The following is a 25,756-nucleotide window of genomic DNA, read 5'->3' as shown; positions in this document are numbered from 1 at the left end:
TAGAGATTTCATTCCACTTGTTCTCATCACAAGGTGTACAAGAAGAGAAAAAATTGTATTTTAGAACTACAACACTTACTGATATCAAAGAAGTCCACATCGTTCCCACTGTAAGCATTCTTCATTTTACTGGTCATAACCCGAAGAGCCATGATTTGACGAAGGATCACTGTGTCCTGTTTGCTGGTGTCCACCTGGACCTCTGGATTACTGACCTGGTTGGCTAATCCATTTCCTGTTACTGCAAAGAGGTACCTGAGATGAGAAATGACCTCAGTTAGATTATCAGTAAAACAAAAGTTACCAAAGATCAAAGATTTTTTTAAAAAATTACACTATTGGAAAAAGCTTGATCCCTGGTTGGAGCCCTAATGGCAGAAAATGGCTACTATCACAAACTTTGGACCCCGTACAAGTAGCTGGGTATCTTCCCAATACTTCTATGATAAAGCCCATTCCTAAGAAAGTCTAGAAGCCTTCCAATATTGTTGCTACCTACTCTGAATTACTTCTCAAATTACATTTCAGAAAACACTCTCTGAAGTTTACCCAGGGATCTAGGAAGGGAGAGGCTCCAAGTCTATGCAGCGGAGGCTAACCTGCTTTTGCCATTTCCATTCCAGCAGTCATCTTCGTTGCCATTCCCCGCAGCCATCCTTTCATCATTACAAATGTTGCTGGGAAGGGAGGACCAGAACTTCTTGGCCTGTTTCAGTTTCTCTTTGACATCAGTAACCTAATTAAGGGAAACAAGAGAGAGACCTCTGTAAAACAACACAAAACTACCTTATAGATGTGCCTTGGATCATTTCTAAAGTATCTCCAGAATGATCTGCAATTCATTTCCAACTTGAGTCACAGAGAAAAATAAAAGATCAAATTTACACTTAGAACTACAAAATCATGCAAATGAATTAATAGCTGAAATATTCTGAAGGCGTTTCCTGCACTGTCCACTCGACCCCTTCACTGCAACTACCATCTGAGGCCCACCAGGTTCCATACCTGTGGATATGCAAGCCATTTAAACTCAGGATGATCAAGCATATATATTGTCCACTCTGTGAAACTTGCCTTTCACAGCCCTCTCTCCCCTTGTCTATGTTTCTTCCTACTGCTGTATTAGAAACATATCACTGTATATAAAGCAGTCTGCTTACATTTTCTTATCATCCTACTCCCATCCTGTCAATTATGATACATCACCTTTGTAAGCTGGAATGTCTGCATTTCCCTCTCTTTTGGGGCTTTTCCAGAGCAAGGGCCTGTCTTATGCCTCTGAGCGACTCTGTAACTAGCGCAATGATGGGTTCATAGTAGACACTTAGTAAGTACACGGTGAAACAACAGGGGGGTTCTGAGATAAGTCTTACTGCATCACATTTCCTACAAGATGTATGAATTTTCTGAGATAGAAAATGAGAGGCACATTTACTGACACTCACATTCAATTTGCTTGAAAAGTTTCACCTGACCCACACTTGCAAGCCTTCCAAATAAAAATGCATTTTGACCAAATGTTTTCAGTTTTTCTGTCTTTAAACACAGCCATTCCTAACAAAGTGCTTACCAGTTGGTCCAAACTAGTGCCAGCTGCTGTGGTTGGGCGTTCCTCGGGGTGATATGGTCTGAAACGAGCATTGAAGGCACTTTCTGAGATGGAACGCGAAATTCGTCCAGCTGGGAGGGGCTTGGGAGGTCCACATCCCTGGAAAACCTGCATTGGAGCAAGCGTGATCGTATTAGGGAAGTCACATCACAAGCTGAAGGGAGCCTGTGGCTCTCCTTTCCAGTATCCTGCCTTCATTACCTTCTGAGACACTTGCACACTATTGTCCTGCATGTTCATAATAGCATCAGAAATCTTCACATCGATGGGATCCATGACTGATTCAATGTTGAAAGGGCCCTCTAGCCTCTCCGCCACCATCAGCATAGCATCTAACATGAGGTTTCAGGAAGAATAATACAGCATGAAAAGGAAATCATTAGTTCATCCTTATGTAATCAGTCTGATTATTTTACTCTCCTTATTTCTTGTGGAGGTGGAGGGAAGGCAAGCATCATAATTAGTTCATATTTTTATATCTATTCCTATTATACCAATCTATATTAAGTCACTATGTATTGGCAGCTCTCCAAAGTGTGAGGTGGCCAGATGAATGCTTCATTCCACAGCAAGGAAAGCCAATCAGGAATCTCCTATTATACTGACGATTCATTCCTTCCAGTGTCAGTGGCTGTCACTGTAAGGCTCTGAGCTATAGACCTAAGGCTGGAGGCAGAATAACATGCCAGTTCTCCCAGACTTCCTAGGATCTTTTCATTTCAGGTTCCATTTACAAAAGTCAAAAATATACATCAGTTAAAATCCTGGCATACCAATGTATTCATTTTGTTTTGATGAAACCCTTCCAGATGCCCGAGTGCAGAGACAGAAAACACAAATAGAAGTATTCCTAGGAATTCTAATGACTTTAAATAACAAAATTTTTGAAAATGCTATTTTTGTAATAAGAAAAACTTCCCATTTCAAATATAAGGGCCTTGATTTATTTTAACGCAAACGATGTACCTCTCTGGGTGAAAAGACAACACAAGAGGCAGTCCGTACAATCCATGTACTCACAGTACACTTTCACTGATTACTCTGCAAGTCACTTCTACATGCTGCAGGAGTCTGGGATGTTTTAGTACACACTGAATCTCCTAAATAAAATATGCTGTACTTGTTTTCTTGTCCTTCATGTCTGTTGGGATTATGAAGATTTAGTATTTTGGCCCAAAACTTATTTTGCAAAATTAAAAGAAATCGGAAACGTAATCGTGTTCTCTCCCTTTTTTTTTTTTTTTCTTTACTGCCTAAAGCATGGCAGGAAAAGGACAGTTAGGCCCACATTATCCACATCCTTCAGGTAGTCCAAGGACAGAGGCTGGAAAGAAAGGCTAATTTCCAGGAAATTGTGTGCATACTCAAAGAACACAGCAGGCTGCAGCTGAAGAACTTCCACCTGAGCTTTCAAGTGAAAAGGAGTTTCATCATCAGCATGTCAATGAAACCAAATTTGGTCATCAACCTTTCACCTTCAACCTAGAGTAAATGCAGCACAGCATTTTAAAGCACAGGGTCACTTCTGTAAACTACAATTCCGATGTCACAAACCACAAATATATTTCCATGAAATGTAATTTTTTTACAAGTAATAACAAATGAAGTTTCAGATTGCACTGTGGTAATCACCAAGAAGTGATGCTTCCAACCCCCAAGTGAAATCTGCCAGCATGAATATAGCATTGTACTAGAGGAGAGAAAAAAAATTGCTTTTGATGTGCTAGCAAAAGCAGACTCTTTGTAAACAAGTGGAGCACAACTTAACTATGCTCATCATTGTCAAAGCAGTAGGGCTGCCACGTACAGTGTACAGAAAGCACATTCCTTCGTAACTGAGAAGTCAGCCCTTGCTCCAAATAAAAATATTATGAATAAACAGATAATAAACATCCAAAAATGCAGAATTTAAACAACAGAAAACAGCACATTTTGTAACTACTTATTCTCCTAGTGTTGAGGAAAGGCCAGATCACTAATTTGTTTGTGAAAGACTGAAAGGAAACATAAACCCCAATTCACTGGCTGTTTGGCGTCTTTGTAAACTCTGAGCCGGGCGGCCATACAGAAGGGCCTGGGAATGGAGTGCAGCCGGGCCTTTGTTGGGGCCGGTGCCATGGCGTTGCACACTGCACGGCTGAAGAATGTGAATGAGGGTGCATTCTGCCTGTGGCCTGCAGCCCAGGAGCCAAAACTGCCCGTAACCCCTGGGGAAAAGTCACGACTGCTATCAACTGGGCTCTTCCTTGCAGCAGCCAGCCCGGATTAGAAGCGCCAAGCAAAGTCCAAAGACAGTTGGTTTAGCATTTTGGTTTTCTTCTGGTTGATCTAGGCCACAGGTCTCATTTACAGGGTATTTGACTGTCTGCCTCCACCAACTGGCTAGCATCTCTACCAGCAATCCCGATACCCTAATACTAAATCCACACTGGCAGCAGCATGCGGCATTAGTAAGGTCGGCTACACATCCAACAATGTTAAGACTACTACAGTATGTGATGGAGAACAAGTGGCACCTAAGCACACTTTGTGACTCTCCAGGAATTGATTCTTTTGGGGTTGAGGGGTGGGGTGGACAGGGACAGTGTTCAAACTAAACGTTTCATAGAACCAACCTCTTACAAAACCAAGTGCAAGGTGTTGCAAATATTTGGATCCACCCTGATAAAGGCTGACAATACTTTAATAGATGCAGTTAAAGAGAGGGAAGGGAGGGCACGACAGCCAGAAGGCAGATTTGAAAAACTCATCCTTAGTCTCTTAAAGCGTCTAGTTCAACTGCAGGATTTCAGTGCTCAGCATCTCCGCACGAAGTCACTCCCCCAGCCCCCAGCAACAAAGCCATCCCTTCTCACTAGAGAAAGGGATTCCTTTTGCACTGTGCCACCAAAAATCAGAAACCCACATCTTCAGCCTCACAACAGGACTGAAAGTACAAAAGGCAGTTTCCTGACTTAACCCAAGATCTGATTTAAAGAAGTACGGGGAAAACCTTTGACCATTCATTAACTGCAACCATTTCAAGGGGTGAGAAAAATTCTTTGCAAAGAAAAACAAACTTATGGAACGTGTAGCAGAGGCATGTAAATTGGGACTGATTTCTGCAACCACAGAGCAAATTAATTAGAGCCCTGTGAAAATTCATGAAAAGCACTGGAGATTAATGATGTCCATTATTCCTGACCTTTTATATCAGCTTATTAAAAAGACCCATTAAACATGAAGTTTAGATACAATTATACACCTCAACCCTCCAAAAAAGTATCATTTAAAATAACTAAGGAAAACTGATTCAGAAATCTATCAATCTCCACTTGGGTTGAATTTTACTTCTTGAATGATAACAAATTTAAGTTTTAAAACACACAAGAACAACAGCAACTCAATCCTCCTTGTTTTAGGGCACCTCACTGAAAACATTCACTAAGCAAGCTGAGTACGGTTTTGATTTGATATGGATGGCCCTGCAAACTCTTGGGGAAAATATGTTTAGGTTTTATTTTAATACAAGGATATTAGTTACAGTTTTGGCCAGAATTAGAAAATAGACTAGTACAAGGGGCATGCCTCTCTGCATCTTATTCCTGATGTGTCTGTAGAAAACTTAACAACACTAGATCCCTATCACCATACATTTCTTTGGTACCATGTGGTAAATTGTACTCCTTTGCCCAGAGCACTAGTGCACTACCAGTTATAGGGTGAAGTGAAAAGGCTAAGCCACTAAAAAAAATAAATTTAGCAAAAATAAACTGCAAACTTGACATTTGGGTGTGGGGTTAGCGTGGGATCAAAAAAGAGAAAGAAAAAACATCAACTTTAGATCTGCAAATGCCATGGCCTTTTATTTCCATGGGAAATATTTTAAAGCAACACTCTCTCCCATGGCTTCATTCTGGGCATGATGTGCCATTTGTGCGTCTATGTCTTTGCTGGTCTTACGCCTTCCCTTTCATGGGATTCTGCTTTTCTGTGTATAAAAGATTTTTTTCAGGTCTTCTAGCTTTGAGCTATTTAAGCTACAATTGTGCTAAAGTGCTTAATATTCACATCTTTTTTTTTCCTGTGTCAGTGTTCTCAAGAATCTGTTGGAGCCAATTTATTGATGCACTTTCAAACAGAGTTAATATGGTAATTAGCTCTCATGCAGACTAAAAAGAATTCCCTGCCAATTCCCCCACCAAAAAAAAAAAAAAAAGCCAGCAAATTGCATACATGTTCCCATGATGTGGACAAATAAGTGAAAAATAGGTGCTTACAAAGACACTCAAATTCTGCAATTATGCAAATGTGACTGAGGGATGTGGGGGGAATCTGAGTTTGTTTGTGTGAGCTATTGGCATGTGTGTGTGGCCTCACTAGACCGTCGGCATTATTAGCTTCAACACTGATGTTTCAGGGCTAACATGTGCATTAGTTTGGCATCATGGGACTTGATGACTGGACATTAAATCTTCACTAATTCGTCCTTCCCCACAAATCATAATTAACCCTCTCAGAAACTGGCCACTTGACTTCCATTGCTGTCTGGGTTCCAGTAATGATTTTGTAGGTTTTAAGTGTATGCACAAATATTTACCTCTAAAATTATCACAGGGAAAAAGTTTTTCCATTCTCACCAGAGCAGTCTGTTATTGTTAAATTCTCTACAGAAAGAGAATCTGTAAATATCTACAGTCAGATTTCACCTAATGCAAATGGGTATCTGGCCAGTTTGCAGAAGATTTGGTTGCAGTGTAACAGACATAACACTTTAAAAGTCCCTTCTGCAGCACATAGATACAAGCCTCTGATGCATAACTACAACTGACCTGTAGAGGGGAAATGTCAAGAAGTTACATTATCATTATTAAAATGTGGTATTCACTATGTCTATTGTTTTCAGAAATGCCACCATTAGTTCAAGACAATGTTTACCTGTAGAATGCTATGAACTTTGAGTACAGTAAGAATACTAGCAAACATTAAATACCAAATAGAAATTCCATACCTGATAATTACAATATTCCTTGTGGCAGGAAGCTGAGCTACTTTCAGTGATAGAAAAACATTAATTGCTTGCTCACCTATGAAACTGTTCCACTCAACATCAAGCTCTCCTTGGTTGGCCAAACAGCCTCTCATGATGTTCGAGCAGTAGTTGTAACATGGCTTCACAGTCACTAGACCCTGGCAGTGGGAGCAGTAAATCATCTTCAACAAGGCATGGGTACACTGGGATGTGGGATTTACCTAATTTGGGACAAGAAAGAGACAGTGTTGGGGATGCAAAGATAGATACAGAAATTGCAAGTCTATCAAACTGACCTTGAAGGCTTGGCCATGAATTTAACTTAAGAATGCACTGCAATGGATCACATTTAGCTGGCCTGGCTTGCTTCCTGAAGAGGTGAAACAGAGCAAGATTAGATAAAAAGGTGTGTGCTCGGAAGGGAGGGGATGGGAATGAACTTGTACTACCTTAAATAACCAGGATCCATGTATCTCCCGCCCTGTAAACTCTCATTCCTCCTCCATGTCTTTCAACCTCTGCTTCTCTCTGACATGCGCACTCACTCTTACTCATGTTAAATTACTGAATTATTTCAAAGCCCTACAAATAACTTTCCAGGATCATCCATGAGACGCAGTAGTAGAAGCTACCTTTACCAACTCATCATGCATGGCAGCCTATGGCCTCTGCCGTCACTGTGTTTGCCTTGCCAGGTTGGAACACAAGCACATCTTTCTTAAAAAACAACAACAAAAAAAAAGAAACCAAAACACTGAACACAGATTGTGTTTGAAACTTAACCCCTCCAATCAAGGTTTAGTAGGGTACTTAGCATGTACTCCATTCTATGCCTACAGCTGTGCAGGAGACATGATTAATGTATTCTACAGGGAAGAAAATAAATACATTTAAACATGGGGTTATGTGAGGGCCTTCCAAGGCTTGGGAGCAGTAAAGCAGAGTCCTCAGGGAACACCTGATGAAAAGACGTGGAATTTGTTAACTTTTGAAGAAGTGGTTGGATTTAAGTGATCAGGAAGAACATGCGGTTAGAAAGAATTAAATGAACAAAAGCTGCAAGGGAATGTACCAAGTAAATCGTGGCATCTTAGAATGGGGTTGAGGAATTGTGGAAAATAAGGTTGGCTGCACAGGAAGGAGTGTGTGCATGGACAGAATTTAAAGGGGCTTTAACACTAGGCAGAAACGAGACAACATATGACAGGGCTGCTAAAAGTTCATGAACAAGGAAAGCAGCTAGAATAAAAGCAATACTAAACCAGACTGTGCTGGGCATCCTCTGCAGAGAAATGAGCCTTAGTTTCCTCTTCCTACTTCCACCAGGTAAAATTGTCTTGGATATAGAATTGCTGATACCATCTTTTTACTCATTTCCATCAATGCTTAGAAAGGATCATGGCTAGTTATCACACACTGGCAGCTAACCAAATGTTCTCCCTCTCTTTGCTCCACCCTCCTCTTTTGGAGTCGGTATCAAAGGATTAGTGCATTCCTCTCTATCAGTACCAGCCAGTTCTGCAAACACAGACTTTTGAAAGCAGATACCACTGAAGGGAACAGATGCTGGGATGCAGGGCAGTCCAACAGTGCACTTCACCTGCTCTGGTTGTGACTTGGATACCACTTATCAACAGTGCCCTGAAGAACGGGAACAGGGTGACTAGTACTGTCAGGACAAGAACTTAACACTGTTAGGCTCCAATGTGATGCACACACAAAGCCCCTCTTATCTCAAACAGAACTCTAACCTAAAATGGAGGAGGAAAACATACAAGATGGTAACATCCAAAAAGATGGTAATTATACACACAGAAGTCAACATTCCCTATGAATAGGCAGGATTTTTCCACAATTTTAACCAGTCTCAAATGTTTTCCTAAGCACTCAGTTAGTCCCTTTGACTATATATTACTGTCCATTAATATCTTGACTAACCAATACCCTTGAGGAATGGTCATTCTAGAGAGCTGACCTTTCTGGATAGCTGTAAGTTCATTCCTTTAAATAAGTCACCTATAGTTAGGACTTTGATACTTGTCCACTCTCTCATTTTACAGGTGAGCAAAAAGGCCTGGAAAGAGGAGGCGGCTGAAAAATCATAGGATCATAGAAGTCTTAGAGTTGGAAGGGGCCTTAAGAGTTTACTGGGTACAGCTCTCACATTTAAAGGTAAGGAAACCAAAGCCATAGAGATTAATCAACTTGCTGACAGCCACTCTGATACACTGGATTTTAGAATTGCACCTTGTCAAACCTTTGTAATGACAAGATTTCCCAGATGTATGTTACCCTGCCTTCTTAAACAGAATATTTTAAACTACAGTAGTAGGCAACAGTTTCTTTATTTTAGATAGATTCCACATTGGTGAGACTGCTAAATGCCTGAATTTTAGACGTAAAGATTTATTATGTAAATGCCTATAAAAAATCATACAATAGCACATGGCACTTGTTGAATATTATGCTTAAGAGGAAACAATACCCTAGTAAGAAGAAATGTAGAAGGCTAAAGTGTCAACAAATAGTTATTGAGCACTTAATATGTGTCAGGGGTTATTCTGGAATGCATTTGTGATTAGCTAACAAGGCAAGTAGGAATTTCTATTTTAGAATATGTAATTTGTTATAGAAAATACAAGAAATTCCAAAATAGTATAGGCCTTGAGGAAATAAGTGAAAATTTAAAATTCAACAGTTACATTTGAGAAATATTTTTTCAAATAAGTTCTTTCGCATTCTTTTTCTTTTTTAACTATAGGAAGCAGTCCATTGTATTCTTATAAGTTTAAGTCACTTATGCAGTAGATCTTGTAGTACCTTCTCCTAAAACAGGTTGATGGCTCAAGTTCTAAAAACAGAGACCACACTAAATAACATAGTAGAGTTTTATTAAATAAAGATTATGAGCTGGGTTTGGCGGAGATTTTCCAGTTCATTCTTTGGCTAACTACTGGCTCATGCTCTGCACATGATTTGTTGTGTAACTACTAAAAATGATCACAAGGAACTCAGCTCTAACATGCTATGGGAACACTAAATAATACCAGAACTGAGAAGAGACATGGGGAAGTCATAAGAACACTGGGACGAAAAAAGACCTATGATATACCGAAGTTGGAGAAAATCTGTCTTGTGTCTCACAAGCACTAATCAGACCACCATGCAGTATTTTACATGAAGGGAATTCAGAATCTGGGTAATAAACCCCTCATGTGTGATGAGGCACTAGTATAAGTTATAAAAACAGTCAGGAAACGAGAGAAAAAGCCAAGAATGTGACCACTCTTCAGGCATTGGGTCCGTACTCCTGCCAACCTGCCCAAGCTCAGGATGGTAAACCTAAAGTGCCAAAGACCAGCTCTATGTTGTGGCTCTGGGCTACCCCAGTGGATAAACAAAATGGCTGCCCGTATTTTCTTCTTGGTAAGAAGCAATGTATGGCAGTACTTTTATTCCAGAAGACCCAACGGCATGTGGTAGATCATGCCCCATGGGGATTAACAAAAGGGTAACCATACTCCAAAGCTTTACTATAATCCTCAGTTATGTACTGATTCTCTGTGGCATGTCATGCCATTGAAAGTAATCAAGCTGGTTGCTCCTTTGGGTCACAGTTCTTGATTAGCATTTGAAAATTTTTCTTTTGTTTTGAAGGATCAGTTGAACCCAGATGTCAGGGACCTCCAGAACCCTTGGGGCTGGGGTAGGAGTCAAATAGGGTTATAATTGTTTTTATAAAAGTCACATTTTTCAGACCTCTCAGATATTAAATAATTTCTCAAAATGATATTGGGAAAGAACAGGAAAAGGGAAACTACACACTCCTCCCTTCTCCCTTTGAACCACAAACACAAAGAATGAATTAATGCTCTCAGAGAGAAAATGCTTCTTTAATTGTTATGGTTTCATGATCATGAAATTCTTGATGTCAAGGTTCAAGAGTAAATAGTTTGTTCTTTGTCAGAATAACTTGTGTACTGATAGCTTTTATTAGACTTCATTCATTTATACGATATACTTAAGAGAGTAGTTACTATGTGCCAGGTTCTGTTCTAAGTCATTTACATGTTTTAACTCATTTAAAACCTTAAAAAATTCTATGAGATGCGTTCATCATTTCATGTCACAGATGAGGAAGCAGAGTTCCAAAAAGATTAAGGTGCTCACACCATATCTTCCAATAAAAAGCCAAGATTTGAACCCAGACAGTTTGGTTCTAGCTCAAGTACACTGGACTCCCTTGATGGTTATCTGAATGGTCTCTTTTCAGGGACAGACTACAGGAACCTTGAGGGAAGGCCATGGAGCTAGTCCTTTCCCATAGCTCCTAGACCTAGTACAGGGTATGCACATACAGTGAAGTGAACACTCAGCTATGAGGCTAGATGTTTTCTAGTAAGAATCTGTGGTTTTCAAATTGACTGACTAAATGAATCACAGTCTTTATGCTGGAGAGTAAGTTAGGATGCAATTGTTCTATGTAAAACAATAGTGACTGGATACTTCAATGAGAGTTCATATTGTTTAATAGTAAACAATAATGACTTATTCAGCCAATGCTATATCTTTCAAATGGTTCAATATGCTACAGGGGTGATAAAAGCACAAATACAGGCATAGACAGGCATATATACACAAATATATATAGATATGTCACTCAACAAACCTGGCTCACAAAGAAGTCAAAGGCTCAACATGGAAAGAAAAGATTTCACTTGAACAAACAAAACAGAATAATAACATATTTTACCAATTTTTTAACATTTTGAAAGAATTTTAGCTAAACATAGCAGTGATTACCCATTTCTACTAGGACTGGGGTATTATTTATGCAAGAAAAAGGTTTTGACATTATTTATGTAAGAATGAGGTGTTCTGATTTGTTTAGTTTTTGGAAGGCAGTACAATAGAAAGGGACCATTATCTGGACTCAATACTTCTACATTAACAAAATCCATCTGTTACTTACCTATAATTACAATATTATTAATAGCTCACTTTCAGGCCTTATAAAATCCATCAAGGCTTACCAAGATCTTTCTAAACATGTTAAGATAATTCTAGATTTTAGGAGCTGGTCTATGTTTCATGGTAAAAGTCTGTTAGGGAAAGAATCCTTATTTCCTTTTTAACTTATTAAGACTTTAAAAAATACTCATTACTGCCCTGGCTGGTGTGGCACAGTGGATTGACTGCTGGCCTGTGAACCAAGAGGTGACCATTTAGATTCCCAGTCAACATGCTGCACTAAAGTTAAAAATACATTTCCTTTTAGTTTATTTCAGTCCGTAACATACATTAGATGCAACATTTTTTTCCCCTGCACAGCCAAACAAACAGAAAAGGTCTAGATCTTATCTGTTCCTTGGTAACATAAGCACCCAATAAAAATAACAGGAAATAATTGCCAAAATTATGGTCCAAGAAAGAGATAGGGAACCCAAACATGTAGTGAAATGTGAGGAGTTTATTTAACAATTTCCTAACAAGTTTTAAAGTCAATACACACACAAAGAAAGGAGGATGAGATGCTCCTACTATTTCTGTAATGACAGAATGTTAAAAACATAACAAAATGCATGAAATAAGTCAGGATTCATTAAAGAATGTCTGTAGATACATTGTAGTTAAAATTAAAAATGCATAAATACTTGAAAGTTTGTCTTTTTGATTTAAATTATTAAGACTCACTTATGACTAGAAGTCAAAGCATCATTGCATTAAGCCCCCTTGTAGAATGCTCTATTTGTTTGGATAGTACATAATCTCAATTTATTCACTTCTTGACACTTTCCACACTCCCGCCATCACCATCTCCACCCCCACTTTTGGGAGAGTTCCTCTTTCTTCCTGCAATTCCAGTTCTTAGGTTGCAAGTGAAAAAGAATATTAATGATTGAATAACAATATACATTTTGTTTCCTAAAATTGTCTTATATTAACCACTTATAAAATTGGTATTTATAGTGATTCAGGGAAGTGGCAAAATAATTCATGTAGCACTCTTGTAGGTGTTGGGCATTGTGAATAGATAGAAATGAGGGTGGATCAAGGGAAACTGTTTTCAAGGCAGGAGAGTCATTTAGACATCACAATGGTAAGGTACCAATTTCTAATTATAGTCTCTATAGTTTGGGGTGCAGGTGTAGACATAGTTCCATTATGTCAGTGTTAATTGAAACCATGAGAATGCAACTCTCTGGTATATGATCTATTAACATTTATGGTGCATGTAACCACTTGTGGGTTTTTGAAAGACCACAACAGACTCTACCCTTTCAGGCAAAACTGCTGCTGCAAGCATGTAAATAAGAAATGTATCACGAACCATGATAAGTAAGGATGGAATAAACAGTACAAGGATGCATAGCACCAGGTATTTATTAGTGAACCATCTATTGCTAAGTAAAGGGACTTCTGTATAGAATTGTAAAACTCAATGGAGTAAGCTGAAATCACTGGATGTTTTGGGCCCAGAAAAACTGAAGCAAGACAAGTGTACTTCAACTGAGAAGTGACTTTCTGTTGAGGCAAGTTAAGCTTTCTGGTACTAATGGCCTTTAAAAGGCTTAATCATAATATAATGGCATAATCAATTACACAGAAGAAAAAAATTATACAGAAAGAAATAGTATCTATTAATGTCTAAGGACTTTCAAAATAAGCATAGTAAATTATCTGAAGGAAAAAAAAAGCTTAGTGATAATCAGCCCTGGTGGGGTGGCTCAATTAGTTGAAGTGTCATTTCATAAACTAAAAGATTATGGGTCAGATTCCCAGTTAGGGTACATACCTAGGTTGTGGGTTCGTTCCCCAGTTAAGGCACATCCGGGAGGCAACCAATCTCTCTCTCATTCCTCCCCCCTCTCCCTCCTTAAAAATCAATAAAAACATATCCTCTGGTGAGGATTTTTTTTAAAGCTTAGTGATAATCAAATCATTATTCAATATATCTCTGCAACCCTTTTGTTGCAAAAGTGAACTGGAAAAGCAGGGCATACACTCAGAAAGAGAAAAGGGAACACCTTTGAATTAAGTATGCAATTACTAGTCCAAAGAAAGTGATAGCTTTTCGTATTTGCAATTGAACACCTTTTTATATATGAAGTAGGTGAGGTGGCTCTCTTTAATTAGGAAATACATTCTCTACTCTGAAAGGTCTTTTTCAGACGTAAGGTAATTAATTCTATTGGACACCAAAAGAAGGAATGTTTCTCTCTTAGGCTGCTCTAGTTTCACCTGCAAACTACATTTGGGACAGCAGTTGGCAAGAGTGGGAATCCATATTTAAAAAATATATATATTGCTTGGGTACCCAAACTGGTAGAAAAGCTTACTTCTTTTATTAATCAAATGCAGATTTTTCAACATGTTCAATTTGATATATGTTTTTGACAGACAGATCAGTTATTGTCTTCCCCATACCACTATACCTTAAATTTAAAAAATAAAAAAATAAAAAAACCCTCATAGACAGGCAACAGTATGATGATTACCAGAGAGAAAGAGGGGTGAGGGGAGGTACGAGGGGGTAAAGGGGGGATAAATGGTGATGGAAGGAGACTCAACCTGGGGTGTTGAATACACAATACAATATGTAGATGATATATTATACAATGGTACACTTGAAACCTATATAATTGTATTAACCAATATCACCCCAATAAATTTTTAAAAATTTAAATTTGTTTCCTCCCATCACCATAAATTCTAAAATAAGTAAGTAAAAACAAAAACAACAACCAAAAATTTTAAAATTCTATTTAACTGGTAGGCATACTCCAAAAATTAATGTAAAAATATTTTTCAAATGTGCAAGTATTCTTTGCATGGTTCTTCAAAACAGAAATATATCTTTTTTCCTTTTTTTCTGTGTGTTTTAGCACATTTAAAAGCTGATGTGGTATTTGTCTTTCACTGCCTGGTCTATATCTCACCTATAAAAGGAACCTAATGAACAAAACAAACAAATGAGCAAAATTAAACCAGAGGCATGGAAACAAGGAGCAGACTGACAGTGACCAGGGGGGAGCGGGCAGGGAGGGAAGGGGGGAAAGAAGGGGGAGGGTTTACTCAAGGAACTAGTATAAATGATCCATGGACATGGACAATAGGGTGGGAACTGACTGTGGTAGCAGGTGAGGTAGGCAGGGAAGGGCAGAGCAAAAAGAGGGGGCACAGATTGGGACAACTGTAAAAGAACAACAATTTTAAAAAGGGGAAAAATAAAAACAAACAGAAAAAAGCTACTGTGATTCCTGAATGTCATTATTCTGTAAATTTTTAAAAGATTTTATTTATTTATTTTTAGAGAGAAGGGAAGAGAGGGAGAAACACATTGATATACAGGAGAGAAAAATTGCCTCTCACATACACCCCAATGGGGGACCCTGGCCCAGAACCCAGGCATGTGCCCTGATCTGTAATCAAACCACTGACCTTTTGCTTTGCAGGGCCATGCCCAAACAACTGAGCCATATAGGTCAGAGCTTATTGTTGTATAATTTTGATAACCCAACTTAGTTGAAGAGTTTGATTTCAAGTCAGTCCGTAAGTCTAGAAGAAAGTCAGTAGTGAAGAAAAATATTTTTTAAAATTTCCAATTACAACATCTAAAGCAGTCATAAAACACTGTCAACTAAACAACTGACAAGCAACATTTATTCAAAGTAAATAAACTCTATAGCTTGTATTCATTGTATTCTCATAACTATGCAATATTTCTCAGGCAGATATGAAAATACAATGAATCAGAATACAGATCAATTCTAAAAATATTAATTACATTTAGAAAGTAACTTTCTCAAACAACTCAACAATATGAAGTTACACAAGAAATCTATTTCCTGCTTTAAAAAAAATCATACCAAAAGGACTATCAGAAATTGATGGTGACTTTCATTTTGGGTCACATACCCTTTATTGCATAGGTAAGGGTGGAGGAAACTTAAAAAAAAAAAAAAAAGTCGACTTCTGGCCAAGATGGAGGCTTAGACTGACACGCTCAGTCTCCTTCTACAACTAGACAGGAATACAACTACCTCAAAACAAAAGATAACTAGAAATTCCAGAAAATAAAACTACACGGAAGCCCAACATACGAAGTTATAAACCAGTGGGGCTCCTCAGACAGGTAGGAAGAGCGAAAGTGCGTGGTGCTGTTTGCAGTAGCACCAGGGATAGCCGCAGGGAGAGCAATCCCAGCTGCAGTCAAGCCCTAGCAGCTCCCAACCCCACCGCTGGGAAATGCTTTGTCTCGGATGGTGAGGCCCAGAGGGCGAGAGGACAGATCCCGTCTCCCAGCAGAGAATAATAGCACGAATCCATCTTGGACCCCCGCCTCCACACAAAGCGCCACAGCACCGCAAAACAGGTTGCGGATCGCCGCCCGGTCGCCAAGTTGTGACAAGTACACAGGCTCCGCCCCCTATAGCCTGTCTCAGAAGCAAAGCAAAACACAAATCTGTCAAAATGAGGCAGACAACTATAGAAATCCCAGTGACGCAGCTCACCAGGCAACAGATGAAGAATCTGACAGATGAACAAATAAGAAACCTTTCAGAGGATCAATTCAGAGCTGTAGCTATTAGGTGGCTTACAGAATTAACAAAAGATTTGAAACAAGAAGAGAAAGGGCTAAAAGCCACTCATACTTAAAAAAACAAAAACGCATACGAGACAAGTGGTGAGGAAATAAAATCCAGAGATCAAATCAACAAACTGGAACATAGGGAAGGAACAAACAGTCAACCAGTGTGGAAAGAGGAAACAGAAATCAAGGAAAGTGAGAAGAGGTTCAGAAACCTCTGGGACAGCTATAAGAGATCGAACATACAAATTATAGGATTGCCAGAAGGTGAAGAAGAACTAGAAATTGAAAAATTAAGTGAAAATATAATAAAGCAGAACTTCCCAAACTTGGGGAAGGAAATAGACTTACAGGTCCAGGAAGCACAGAGAGTTCGAGAAAAACTGGACCCAGGGAGGACCACACCAAGACACATTATCATCAAAATGTCAAAAATTAAAGATAAAGAATCTTAAAAGCAGCAAGAGAGAAGAAAAAAATTCATGTACAAAGGGGTCCCAGTTAGATTATCAGCTGACTTCTCAAGGGAGACCCTACAGGCAAGAAGGGACTGGTAAAAAATATTCAAAGTAATGAAAATCAAAAACCTACAACCACAAATACTCTATCCAGCGAAGCTGTCATTCAGAATAGAAGGGCAGAGAAAGTGCTTCCAGGACAAAGTAAAACTGAAGGAGTTCATTAGATCCAAACCACTGTTATATGAGATGTTAAAGGGACTGGTTTAGAAGAAGGAGGATCAAAACTATGAACATTAAAATGAAAACTGCATCACAAGAACCAACAACAGAAGCCAGGGAATTGAAACAAGGGAAACTAAATAGGCAACGAGAGTGGAAAAAGAACTATAGGTATGGGGAACATACTGGGGGGAGGTCAGCTGGGAGGGGGAAGGGGAGAGGGAGGGAGATGGTACAGGAATTAAGCATAGTAGGAGGGAGTGGAGTAGACAGGAAGAGGTTGAGAAGAACTATATGCACAACCAATGGACATGGACTAAAAGGGGGGGACAACTGGAGGGAGGGGGGCCACCAGGTGGAGGGGAGCAGAGGGAATGGAAATTGGGACAACTGTAACAGTATAATCAATAAAACATATTTTTTAAAAAAGTCTATCTTAGTGATTGTCCACAGTTAATTTTGAGAACCATGTCAAGAAGAATGCAACACAAGAAAGCCACAACTGCTTATTTCTAACCTTTGGGGAAGTGGGAAGATATGGAGATGGGCAAGCTTTCCACCCCTCAATCTTTTAACCTGCACTGAGTTGTCTCTAAACTGTTTCATCAACCACCCTCCACCCCAACTTGGGTTTTCTGGAATGTCAGTTTCCTAAGGGGTTCCAACCTTGCAAAATAAGGCTAACAAGACAGTCTTGAGCCAGCTGCCTAGTCCTTCCTAAGGGTCAACTCAAAGGAAGGTGGGTGGTTAATATAAATAAACCACAAATAATCAAACACTTGCAAAGGGCTTTCTTCCCCTTGCTTTTCCTGCACATACACACAGACATGCAAACCACACACAGCACCTTTCCATCCATTCAGCTTAGGATGAACACAAGAAATTGTTGCAGGAGGGAAAATGTTAGGTGATCTGTATTGTAAATAACTTTGATTTGGGTTAATGATGCCTTTGTTGAAGGACTCTGACGTGGGTATCTCCAAGATTCATAATGGTTGCTGAGGTTGGCAGAAGTTCAGGAACAGCTTATTCCTTCAATTGTAACAACCATCTCCCCACTTGCTCCCTTCCCACTCCCACATGCCCCAATGATGTTTTGAAATTTATAATGGAAATATCAGGAAGAAAAAAAGTGAACAAAAACATGCTGGGAAGCATTGTTTCCAACTGGTCCAGAGATGAGAGAACAATAAGACTATAATAATGAATGTAACCAACTAATGGATCCTTATCAACCAATTTTAATATAAAATATTCTATGGGCACTTATTTTTCTTAATAACACAGAATCCTTTAGAATCTCTATCTTCACTTTGGTGAATGTTAGTTTCTCCTCTTAACTAAGGTGGATCATGCATCCTGGCCTGGCCAGGACAGTCCTGATTCCTTATTAAATTAGCACCACAGGCTGTCTGGGTATGATAATTAATAAGCACCTCCTGATCTAGATAATAAGTGTTCCAGTTTGAACAATAAATTAAATCATCATGTTAACTCTAAATGAACTTGCTGATAGACAATCAGGTTGATATTTTAGTGTTTGCATTGCTCTGCAGTTTTTATTGGCCATTCCTCCAGTCCTCAAAACAAGTATTGGGTTAGCCAAAGTTCATTAAGTTTTTTCCATACAATGGGTCTAGCAGTGCTTAGTTGTCTTTAACTTCATTCAGAACAATTTTGTTAGACTGTATTTTGAGAACTATCATAACAGTGTGCATTAAAAGAACTTATAAAAATTGGTGAATTTTTGTGCAGCCATTTCAACATTGAAGATGGAATTAAATACACAATATTTTCAGTGTATTATGCTTTATTATTTCAAGAAAAGTGAAAATGCAACTAAAATGCAAAAAAAGATCTGTGCAGTGTATGGAGAAGGTGCTATGATTGAATGAATGTGTCAAAAGTGGTTTGTGAAGTTTCTTGGTAATATTGACATTTTGGCCAAATAATTCTTTACTGTGGGGCTGTCTTATGCATTGGGAGATGTTTAGTAGTACAACCCTGGCCTCTACCCACTAGAAATCAATAGTGGGGGATAGCTGACATACTCAAAATATCCAAATCAATGAAGTTATTGGTGAAAATAAAAAATGTGTTTTATTTTACACAAAAAATAGAAGCTCTTATCCTTTAGTCTCCAGACTTTTTAGGAAGAGACTAAAATTTGGCTTTTCCATAACTTTGACCTAGTATATTCTATTTCTTCACTTGTACTGAATGATGGAAGGGTATAAATGGAAAGGCCTTCAAGAAATTTTCAAATTTTATCTTGGGGTTTTGGGGAAGTGAAGGAACCATAGAACCTTTCCCCCTTCAAGTCTTGCTCAAAACCCTATAGCATAAAAGTGAGGAAAGCAAAGATTCTCTGATGGAGCCAGGAGTTAGGGTCATAGATGCAGAGTCTCACCCTCTAGAGGACACCCATCTCCCTTGCCTCTCTCCTCAGGGAGGCCCTTGAAGTACCTCCTTAGCTGGCTCCAAAACACAATCTGAAAAATATGAGTGTAGTCCAATTCCTATAATTTAGGAAAATGTGGCTCATTTCATCTGCATGAGCCCACATATTGCAATTTCATTTTTTCTACTGTAATTCTATAAACAAAGCCATGTGTAAGTCAAGAGTTGGTGGTCCACATTAATTGTCATAGAAAGCTGTTTTCTTAAGGACTCTAGATACACCGTATAGCAAGTAAACATGCAGTAAATGATGTTAAATGCTTTTCTAGACTGTAACTAGTAGACTCAAACATTGTCACTCAAAACAACCTAATGTGGAGTCTATCTGTATATTTTTCTTTCTCTGGAGAGGAAGTGGAATACAAGCTTAAAAAATAAAGAGTATGGAGGAATTAAATCCATTTTAAATTAAGGGTCCAAAGTGAACACATATCCTACTTCTAAATATAGCTACCAAAAAAACCACTGAAAAGAATGACAATGATGTATAAAGACGGTCATCATAGTATTGTTTATAACTATATAAGGTCCATGTATAAACACAAAGTGTAGGGGAAAGAAGACAAAAGGAAGACTTGAAGAGAAAAGGAGAGTGTTACTGAGCTAATAGAATTCTCTGATTTATTTTTCTACTGTTCCCAAACTATCTTTTAAAATAAAATAAAACAAAAACACAGAATTCAAACAGCACTTACCACAGATACTTTGCTTACTACATCTCTTGCAACTGCTAAGCCTTGAGCAAAAGTACGAGCTGCTACAAATGCACGAGTAATCTGTAGCTTCAATTTCCGAGGGACGTCTCCAAAGGGCTTCAGCTGCTCGGTATACTTGCTCACACATTCCAGATACTCATCTGTGAAGTGGTACTGGGAGTTCACCAGGCGGAACATCCGCTCCAGAAGGCGAGCCCAGAAATCATTTAGCATTTCTTCCAGGTTCACATTTCCCGCCATATAGTAGCGCTTCAACTCTGAGAAGAGATCTTTAAAAAGCTCAGAATTTTGCATGTATAAGTGGCCATATGTCTTCACAAACATGTCATTCAGGGATTTCTCTGCATTTTCAAGTAGTTCTTTGAAGAATTCTAAAACAAAACAAAAAAGGAAGGAAGGAAGGAAGGAAGGAAGGAAGGAAGGAAGGAAGGAAGGAAGGAAAGAAAGAAAGAAAGAAAGAAAGAAAGAAAGAAAGAAAGAAAGAAAGAAAGAAAGAAAGAAAGAAAGAAAGAAAGAAAGGTTTTTCAGTAATTAAATAATCAAGTGCTTTTCAGGCCAATTTTAAAACAAAAACTGATGAAATTAAATCACAAAACATGCTTGGAAATAGAGTGGGTTTCTTTCGGTGGCTATGGTATTTCTGATCATTTGTCAATGAAAAGTAATCTACATCACAAAGTCACATACATGTATATGTCAGAGATGGAAAAAATGAAATTTTAAACAAACAACTTATCAGGAGTCAATACAAAACAAACACACATATGTACACACTCACTCTTGTCTTTCATTCAGTCAAGGTAAATAAAGAACTAGAAATATGGGTCCATTATGTCTATAACATGAGGTTCCCCAGAACTTTTTGCTGCAAGAATCTAAACCAATGCTAATACTGCCTAAGTGTAAGCTGACACCAGGACAGGTGTATTTCAAAAGGTGTTGTTTTACTTGGAAACAATTTTTTTCTCTTCTGCTTACATCTACATGACAAGAAAAGAACAGTGCCTAGGAAATGCTTGAGGCCAAGAAATATAATGAAACATCCCAAGAGGCAAGCACATAAGTGTCCTGAAAATCACTTCTTAGGTGTTCCCTTGCCCTAGGTACAAATTGGGGTACCCTACTTGACCTTAAGTTCCTAAAGGATTTATACAATAGTATCGTAAGTTTTTCCTTCCAGTGGTTGTGTGGGGTTAGGGGGGTGCAGAGACGGAGAGAGAGACAGAGATGAAATGAGATGAAATGTATAACAGACTCAACCAAATAATTGGTATATTTATAAAACAGCACAGAATAATAACTGAATAAATATGGTAAGAATACCAGGTTATTTCAGATTTACTTTTTGTCCACCACATACCCACAACACAAGTGTTAAAGATTTTAATCTGTTAAGTACATTTCTCCTTAGACTTATTCTTATGGGTCCTATCAAATGACATTATTTTACCTGTGCTTTTTGCCTCAGAGACATTTTAAGATGGCAGACATAATTTAAATTATAAAATCCATACCAATTATGTCCAATATCAACAAAAGCATAATTTGCTGTAAGGAAAAGGGAAAATAACTTTTGCATCTGTTCCTTTTAACAAAGAAGCAGCTCTCCAATGTTGTGGTATAATTCTGTCACATCCTGCTGCCCCATTTCTTCCTATGACATTTCCTTCTACAGTGAGGAACAGAACACAAATTAAGATATTCAGGTCACGGTCCACAACCATCAATAGGAAATTCATTCATCGCTGCAACACTCATCTCCACTTTTTTCCCCATTATTCAAATTTCAGGATTAGAGTCAGGTCTTAACTGCTGAAGAAACACTGTGTAGTCCTTACACACCTAGCAATCATCCCTTCATAATCATTATGCCTGAAGCCAATTATAAGACACATGGTGACTATGAGAGAACTCAGCCAGCAGCAGCGTAAACCAGAGTTCCACAACGATCTGAAGCTGAGTTAATTGGAAATTAGATCTCCCTTGCAGCAACTGCTTGTATTCATGAAAAATGCTGCGCAGGAGGTCTGTTGTAAGTGACGCTATTGGTGTCTGAGAAGACAGTCAGAAAGGAAATAGTTTACAAGCATTTGAAATATGGTGTCTGTGATCAGGGTTTATTTCCCTTTCAATTTTCAGTTTGGAGGCTTAAGAATTCATGCTCTAAATATCAAGCCACTGCTATTCCTAGGGCTCATGAATGAGCAATGACATAGTGGGAAAAGCATGGGAGCTCTCATTTATGAGCTCTATGACCTTGATTGGACAAAAGATTTAATCTCTGACTCTCCAATGCCTCATCCGTAAAATGGAGCTATTACTAACTCACCTCATATGGATGATGCCTGGCACACAATAGATGCTCAATAAATGCACACTATAATACATGAGGTGATATTATTGTCACCTTTCTAGAGTTTCTTTAGGTCTACAATTATTTAAAAATCTTTTAAGGCTGATTTTTAATCTTTCCTGGCAGAGTCAAATATTATCCATCTGGGGGGAACATAAATTAAACCAAAGCTACTGGCGATCAGTTAAGAAAACCCAAGGCCTTATAAAACTGGGAGCAATTTAGCTAAAGGAAATGCTTAATGGCTCTTGCTTCCAATGCTGTGAAATGTCCCAGACATCTATGAGGGTCGGTGTGACTATTGAGGGAAAAACATGAAATGGAGAAACATCAACCCAGGCAAGAGATTTGACATTACAGTATATTAAAAGAGACAATATCATACATATCACATATACATATAAAAAAAGACCAAGGCAAATAATTAGACAAAATAATTAAGGAAATAAAAATTTAGAATTAAACACTGGGTCAATCTCCAATCCTCTTCACATATTTCATTTGCATACCACCTTCTTTGCCAAGTCACCTCAGTATAAGAGTGAGCCAGGGGATTCAAAATATTTTCCATTTCTAAAATGTGATTATTCTTAATGTCAATAGCACCAATTTAACATGAGAAAAACTAGAGTAAAAAGGAAAAACTTTCCATATAAAAGTTCTTTATTTAAATATTCTGTCTTTAAAAAAAAAGAACATCATGTACTCCTGGAACTTCTATCTCCAGCCACGTGCCTTGCATCAAATAAACATCCAAAATTCTTGAAACAGGTCAAAAGTCCCCCAGTTCTGCTATTAAATGCCGTTAGTTACTCCTTTATAAACAATCAACTGGCCATTGATTAATGAGCTAGAATGCATTCTAGAATTAACCCATGACCTTGAGAGATTGGGAGCTCTTTCTATTCAATCCATTTGCTTGGTGCTATAAATTATCACCTTGTATTTACATTATTAGGAAGCTGCCTTTTACATATAAAGATTAATTTCCTCTTTACTTACTGTAAAGGCTGTAATTCACAGCCCTGGTGTGGTATGCAAACATTAAGTAATCATATCAACAAAATTCCTGAGAAAAGCAGCCTCCTTGTAAATGCTACAAATCATATTTTTGCATTGTTAAGAAAACACAGTTATACCCATCAATCCTTTCACCGAAGATCAAATACTTAATGAAGAATAGTTAACAAAGCATCTACATCCGTCGTCGTCGTCGGCAGCCGTCCGTCTCGAGAGACGATGGTGTAGCTTCTTAAGAGTCTATCTGCACCGCCGAGAATGGCTGTGCAGTCCGACTCGGGAGTGACATGGTATCTGTCTCCTCCCATGTTGAATCGACATCTTGTGATGACGCTGAAGCTACAGAGCCTGGGCAGGGTGATATGGAGGGTCTGCTGTTGCCCATGCAACAGACCCCCCCTCTCTTCGCAGCTGAAGGGTCCAAGGGAAAGACGGAGTCAATACAGCTTGGCTTCAGGTGCGCCGCAGGAGTTGCCGGTGTTGACTACAACGTCCAACCGCCTTAGGGACTCCGGCTCCGGATTTTCTGTCGGGGTTTACTCCCTTAGCCTTTCCCCTGAAGAGGTATGCCGCAAGGCAGCGGAGGTTTTTTGGAGTCAGAGTTTTCCTTCTCTGATGTGCCCTGACTGGAAGATCGAACCAGCGACACTTAGCTCGCAGGCCGACGCTCAATCCACTGAGCTAAACCAGCCAGGGCTAGACTGGATGTATTCACAGGCTAATTTTACGAAATATTCAAAGAAGAACACCTTTCCTTCTCTAACTATTCTGAAAAATTCAATAGAGAAGACTTCTAAGCTCTACTTACAAGGTCATTATTATCCTTATTCCAAAACCAGAAAAAGACACTACAAAGGAAAAAATTATAGACTATCATCCCCAATTAACATAGATGTTAATATCCTCTACAAAATGTATTATCAAACAAGATCCAGTCATACATTAAGAAGTTCATACACCATGATGTGAGAAACGCTCACAATAAAAACTGGGACACAGGACTTGAGCAGTAAAACGAGGCCTTTATTCACGAGTCTGCAGAGCCAGGCGCACCCTCATAGCCAGGAGAATGTGCGCGCCAAGCAGACAAAGGAACCTGGTTTTATAGTCTTAGCTTCCCCACCCTAGCGCAACTTGACAAGACAATTGCCAGCTGCAGCCCTCACTTGGGGCTGTTAACATATCAAAGGATGCAAGGGGATCCTGCCAAAGTAGGAACAGCCCTTACTTCCCAAGGTTAATTTTATTAGTTAAAGCACTTTGCATGTTAAAGCTCCTAGTGAATAAATACGATGTCTATGTCTCATGGCCCCGGTCTCTTGATAACACGGCCAGGGACACAGGCTCAGAACTGTAAGGTCCCTTCCACTAGACCCCATTCCATTTCTACTAGGGATCCTTCCAGCACCAGATCGCCAATTCACGTTAGCACACCCAGACTCCCTGTCATTCAGAAGTGCCCAGAGAAGGCTGAGGACATGTTTAAGTGAGCTAGAAAGTTGGAGCAGCTATTGCAAGTGTTCTGTACACTAATCTGTATGTGGATCTATTATATGACCTCATATCAAACCTCATGATACAGACTATCTGCTCATGATCTAATATTAAGAGAAAAATGAGAACACAAAATACCATAATCAGTTATGGTTACAATTTGTATGTATCTGTATGTATTATGTATGTGCACAGAAAAAGATTATGTAAATACAGTGGTGATAGGTTGAGTGTTGCGGACCAAAGATAATTTTTTTTCAATATACTTTTCAATTTTACTCACCCAAATTTTTCAGAAATATTATATAATAAAAAAATATAGCTTCATGTTTTCAGAAATAACTATTTCTCTTTATTCTATTCATTCAACTTAATTTCTAGAGGCTTCACTGTATTTTCTTTCTTTTTTCCCTTTTATTCCCACCCAAGGATATGCTCATTTATTTTAAAGAGAAGGTAAAGGAGGGAGAGAGAGGGAGAGGAACTTCCACAAGCTGCCTCTCACCTGCATCCTAAAGAGGGACCGAACCCACAACCCAGGCACATACCCTGATGGGGAATCAAACCCACGACCTTCTGATTTACAGGATGACACTCCAACCAACTGAGCCACACCAGCCAGCGGCTTCAGTACATTTTCAATACTTTTTCCAAATTTTCTACAATAAGCATTGTGCTACTTAAGAAAAAATTCAAACTTTTTAAAAACCAAATCATTTCTTACATTTTATTAAAAAATAGAATTTTTCCTACAAAGTATTCAAATTGTAGCAATTTGAAAAGTATGGAAATGTATGGAAAAATATAAATTACTTAAATTC

At 38.6% G+C, this 25,756-nt stretch overlaps 1 protein-coding gene across 1 annotated transcript in view; it reads right to left on the bottom strand.

Annotated features, from left to right (window-relative positions):
• Positions 1 to 25,756, bottom strand: part of GPC4 (glypican 4) — a 116,335-nt gene that overhangs the window by 2,485 nt on the left and 88,094 nt on the right. The window contains exons 3-8 of the mRNA XM_090264837.1: positions 20,048 to 20,439; positions 6,676 to 6,841; positions 1,811 to 1,941; positions 1,571 to 1,717; positions 600 to 736; positions 80 to 255 (exon numbers count right to left, since the gene is read on the bottom strand). Coding sequence (XP_090120963.1) covers positions 80 to 255; positions 600 to 736; positions 1,571 to 1,717; positions 1,811 to 1,941; positions 6,676 to 6,841; positions 20,048 to 20,439 — 1,149 coding nt within the window. The remainder of the gene's footprint in view (positions 1 to 79; positions 256 to 599; positions 737 to 1,570; positions 1,718 to 1,810; positions 1,942 to 6,675; positions 6,842 to 20,047; positions 20,440 to 25,756) is intronic.

Source organism: Furipterus horrens, unplaced genomic scaffold (assembly GCF_987537825.1).
Source record: "Furipterus horrens unplaced genomic scaffold, mFurHor1.1.pri manual_scaffold_17, whole genome shotgun sequence".
In the NCBI taxonomy this organism is placed as follows: domain Eukaryota; kingdom Metazoa; phylum Chordata; class Mammalia; order Chiroptera; family Furipteridae; genus Furipterus; species Furipterus horrens.
The sequence above is the reverse complement of the archived record's forward strand: the minus strand, read 5'-3'. Positions and strand labels throughout refer to the sequence as shown.